Source organism: Enhydra lutris, unplaced genomic scaffold, assembly GCF_002288905.1.
Source record: "Enhydra lutris kenyoni isolate GAN:26980312 unplaced genomic scaffold, ASM228890v2 scaffoldscaffold22, whole genome shotgun sequence".
Lineage (NCBI taxonomy): Eukaryota > Metazoa > Chordata > Mammalia > Carnivora > Mustelidae > Enhydra > Enhydra lutris.
This window is the reverse complement of record NW_019154106.1, coordinates 6,405,567-6,409,668: the sequence shown is the minus strand read 5'-3', so window position 1 is coordinate 6,409,668 and position 4,102 is coordinate 6,405,567. Positions and strand designations below refer to the sequence as shown.

Sequence of the window (4,102 nt, the reverse complement as noted above, 5' to 3'; positions counted from 1 at the left end):
TGGTTAGGGAAAGAGAGCAGAGCGCCGCGGAGGGAATATCCGCAGCCAGCGGAAAGTTCAGAGAGGAGGGTTCTGGGGACAGCACACCCGCCCTGAGTAGCCTCATTCCAGGGGTGATGAGGATGTCAAGGGCCGTCCCTTGTCAGCAAGACTTCGGTCAGAGGCAAGAGAGGGCTGCCATGGGCAACCCGGATCGGGATGCCCAGGCCACAGTAAAAAAATGGGAGACTGTGCCCTGTGGCCAGTAGGAGTGGCCAACCCTGAGCTCATACCTGGCCTAGTCCTCCTTCTGGAAGTCACAGGGGTCCAGGTAGCATGGAGTCCAGACTTCTCCAGATGAGACCCACAGCCCTGGGAAAATCCTCTTAGAGCACTCATATCCCCACAGAGAGGTCCAGGACTCACACACTAGGAGGCTGAAACACGGGTGCCGCCAGGCTCCACCACTGACACATTCCCTTTGGCCCCCCAACCCCCTAGTAAAACAGCTTCTGCCGAGCAGTTATGAGGATGAGCAAGCGTGCAGAGGCCTTGGTGCAAGGCCTGGCACGTGGAAGCGTGATTTCCCTTCCCCATCCCTCTTTGCCCGTACTAGCTGTGTGACCTTAGACAAGTGACCTGACCTCTCTGATTAATGTCCTGGAGGCTTACTGCCAAAGAGTGCTTATGAGAGACCAGTGGGTGAAAGGTCTTTGGAGGCTGTTAGGTTGTGGTACAGCCTGTGGTACTCATGTGCACAGGGGCAGAGGGGCGAGTGAGCTAGGGACCCATTGGCCCTTAGTGAATCAGAGACCAGACCTTGGCTAGTTTTCCAGGGAGCTGTTGGAGGTAAGTGTGGCCATGGCTGAGCTCCAAGTAATGGCAAAGCAGGCCCGGGAGCCCCCGGAGCAAGCCCCCCCACCTCCGCCGCCCCTGGCCCAAGAGACTGCCTCTTCCTCCTCTACCCTGCACAGCCTCTTGACCTTCTCCCAGGTTCTCTGATGTTGGGTTTCTGCCTGGCCTTGGCCTCGTCATGAAGCCACACTTGAGCCAGCTCTCCCGCCATCTGGGTTCTGTCCCTTTAAGGCAGACACCTGAGCCTGCAACTTGTGACTCTTCCTCGGATCCCAAATAGGCTGTCACAGCTGGGCAGAGGGGGTGGGGAGCAGCTGGTCCGGGTCTCCCTGAGGGGAAATCACTGCCCTTCCCAGCCCTGGGGTTCTGAGAGGCCAGGAATTCTGCCTGCTTAGAATATTCATCACCATTCCAGCTGCCAGTGGTCTGTCAGGTGCTGTAAAGAACCGCCTCTTCCAAGCCCCAAGCGAGATCCTTGGAGGCCCTCAGCACTGACGGGACCTCAGTGCCCCCGAGGTCCCCGGGGCAAAAAGCCCCACCTCCCCTCAGTAAGATGTGATGAAAAGTACAAGCTGCACTGAACCCTAAAACGTGGATAAGGAATTCCACCAAGATTCAGACTCCTCGTGGGAGTTACTTCCGTGCTGTTCATTAAACCAGATTTTCCTAAAAAACTCACAGCGCCCTGCTTCCTGCCGCCTCCTGCTTCCACTGTATGGGGGGGGGTGGGGTGGGGGGGAGCAGTCCCCAGGCATTAACATCAGAATAACCTTAGCAGGTAGGAGTTGTCCCCTTTCCTCAGAGGGATGACAGTGAGACCTTGGGAGGCCAAGGACGGTGTCCAATTCACCGGTCAGTAATCGGCAGAGCCCAGTTCCACACACGACCCTCTTTCTGGCCACCCGCATCCTGTGGGCTCAGTCTGGTTTGAGAGCACAGATTTGGGTTCGACTGCTTGGGCTCAAAAGCCAGTGGCATCATTTACTATTTCCTATCTGCATCCTTGGGTAAATCTGTTCTCCTCTCTGCGTCCTGTTTTCTTCCTCTTTTTTCACGGAGTGGTAACATTACCAATTTCCATTCCTGGCTATGAGGGTCAAACAGTGCCCGGCTCAGCATACTAGTCGCCTTTCCTGCTGTTTTTACAGGACTGAGCCTTCTCTAAGCACTTGACCTGTTGTGTCCTCACAGCAACCCATTTTACAGAGAGGGAAATGGAGGCAGCGAGCCGTTAAGTAATTTCTCCCAGGTTGCACAGCTAGTAAATGGTGGCAATAGTTACAGGTCGCTAAGTTGGTGTTTGCTACTGGTTGGGCCTTCCACGAACCATCTGAACGGTGAGCACCTGCTGGGGACTGTCCCTGTCCTTTCCCTCACCGTCGGGGGAGGGGGGCGGCCGAGTCCCTGGAAGGCAAGGCAGCATCGCTGGACGCAGGTGGGGGAGGCCTCCACTGCCCCCTCGGGCAGAAGGGAGGCGGCCTCTAAGACCCGCCCAGGCTCTACGATCCCTCCCCTGCCCCGCCGCGGGGGCGCGGGGTGGGCGGGGCCTTCGAGCAGGTAAAAAGCGGGGCGCGCAGGGGGACCTGGCATTGCCGGCCATGGCTACTCCAAGCCTCCCTCGGGCCCTGGGCCTGGGCCTGCTCGCGCTCTGCCTTCTGGCACTCCTCCACAACGCCTGTGCCCGCCCCCGCTCTGGGGAGGGCCTCGTAGGTGGCCGCAGGGACCTGTCTCCCAGCGACCCGCAGGTGCAGAAGGCGGCCCAGGCGGCGGTGGCCAGCTACAACATGGGCAGCAACAGCCTCTACTACTTCCGGGACACCAACATCCTCAAGGCGCAGAGCCAGGTGCGGCCAGGCAGAGGGGCGGCTGGGGGCCAGGCTGGGACCCCGGCTGGGACCCCACCAGGGAGGCATCCCAGCTGGGGCCAGGTTAAGGAGATGCCAGGAGAGCATTCAGGACATTTTAATACAATGTATTTTGTAAGTTGAATGATGCCAAAAGTTTGTTATGAACAACCTATCTAGATTTCAACAGACCGGATCTGGCCCCGACTTAATTAAGCTGGGACTCACTAGCCTCCCACTAGCCACCGCCCTGGGGGTTGGATTGGGGAGAGGGGAGTGTGGGATGGGGCTTCAAGGCCTGTGCACACCTGGCTCTCAGCGTCCTGTGTGGCCCAGGCCGCTGTCCCATTCCGCGGGAACCCGCACCGGAACTCCCTGCTCCAGGGTCTGAATCCCGAGGCACAGGCCAGCGTGCGCAATGTGGAGAGAGGTGCAAGGTCTCGGTCAAGGGTGGTCTGGGTAGTCTGCCGGCACTCCTAGGCACTCCTAACCGGCTGGTGCCTTCCGTCCCCAGTTGGTGGCCGGCATCAAGTACTACCTGACTGTTGAGATGGGGAGCACAGCCTGTCGCAAGAACATGGCCACCGGAGACGGCGTGGATATCGCCACCTGCCCCTTTGCCACAGGAGTGCAGGAGGAGGTAATAGGCCTGCACCCCACTTCCCGGCACCCACGGCAGGGGTTGTCCGGCCTGAACAGGTCCGCCTGGCCTGGATGATATCTGGCTGAACCTGTCCCTGTCTCCTGGGTGATTCAGCCCCCAGGCCAGGGTGGGGTGCGGAGAGGAGGAGACTGGGGCTTCTCCCTCGCTGGAATGGGCTAGAAGGATCTGGGATCTAGTCCTGCCCAGTTGACTAGATCCCAGATCCACTTGGGCCAGTGATTGTTTCTCTGGCAGAGTGGAGCGTCGCGGGCTGAGGGTGGCAATTGCGGGCAGTCGGGCCTGGGACCCAGACTCACCCCTCCTTCTCTCCCTGCAGAAGCTGCGCTGTGACTTCGAGATCCTAGTGGTCCCCTGGCAGAATTCCTCCCAGCTTCTGAAGCACAACTGCGTGACCATATCGTAGACCCCTTGGGGCATGGGGGCCGGGGCTGGCGGGGCACGGGCGGGAAGGCGCTTCAGGTCCAGCAACGTACCTGTCACAATAAATTGCCGGCGCCGCTTCTTGCATCGGCCTCTCCGGAGTGCTTCACCCTCCCCCCGGGTCCCCCTTCTCCCATGCCCACTCGTGGCAGCACCCCCTTCCCAGGCCACAGACCGCCCATCCCACTCTCTGCTGAGCTGCTGTTGTCTCAGCCCATACAGTGCTGAGGGCGCAGGGTTCAGGCCCCAAATGTGCAGTTCTCCAAACACCCCAGCATTGCAGACCCAGAGAATCAGACCTCTAAGCACTCAGTATTCTCAGAGTGCAGGGGTGGGAGAC

The 4,102-nt window shown here is 59.5% G+C and overlaps 1 protein-coding gene across 1 annotated transcript; it reads left to right on the top strand.

The window, feature by feature from the left end:
- Window positions 1-2,432: 2,432 nt before the first annotated feature.
- Window positions 2,433-3,849, top strand: LOC111150179 (cystatin E/M). Its single transcript, XM_022507578.1, has 3 exons — window positions 2,433-2,678; window positions 3,193-3,318; window positions 3,659-3,849. Exons 1-3 carry the CDS (start codon window positions 2,433-2,435, stop codon window positions 3,743-3,745), a joined length of 459 nt encoding a protein of 152 aa, XP_022363286.1. The 3' UTR covers window positions 3,746-3,849.
- The last annotated feature ends 253 nt before the right edge of the window (window positions 3,850-4,102 follow it).

Bases quoted from the DNA above. Each gene is read 5' to 3' on its own strand.
- LOC111150179 (XM_022507578.1), top strand. From the start codon at position 2,433: ATGGCTACTCCAAGCCTCCCTCGGGCCCTGGGCCTGGGCCTGCTCGCG. The intron at 2,679-3,192 runs GTGCGGCCAGGC...TTCCGTCCCCAG, and splicing joins TCCTCAAGGCGCAGAGCCAG to TTGGTGGCCGGCATCAAGTA. The intron at 3,319-3,658 runs GTAATAGGCCTG...CTCTCCCTGCAG, and splicing joins CCACAGGAGTGCAGGAGGAG to AAGCTGCGCTGTGACTTCGA.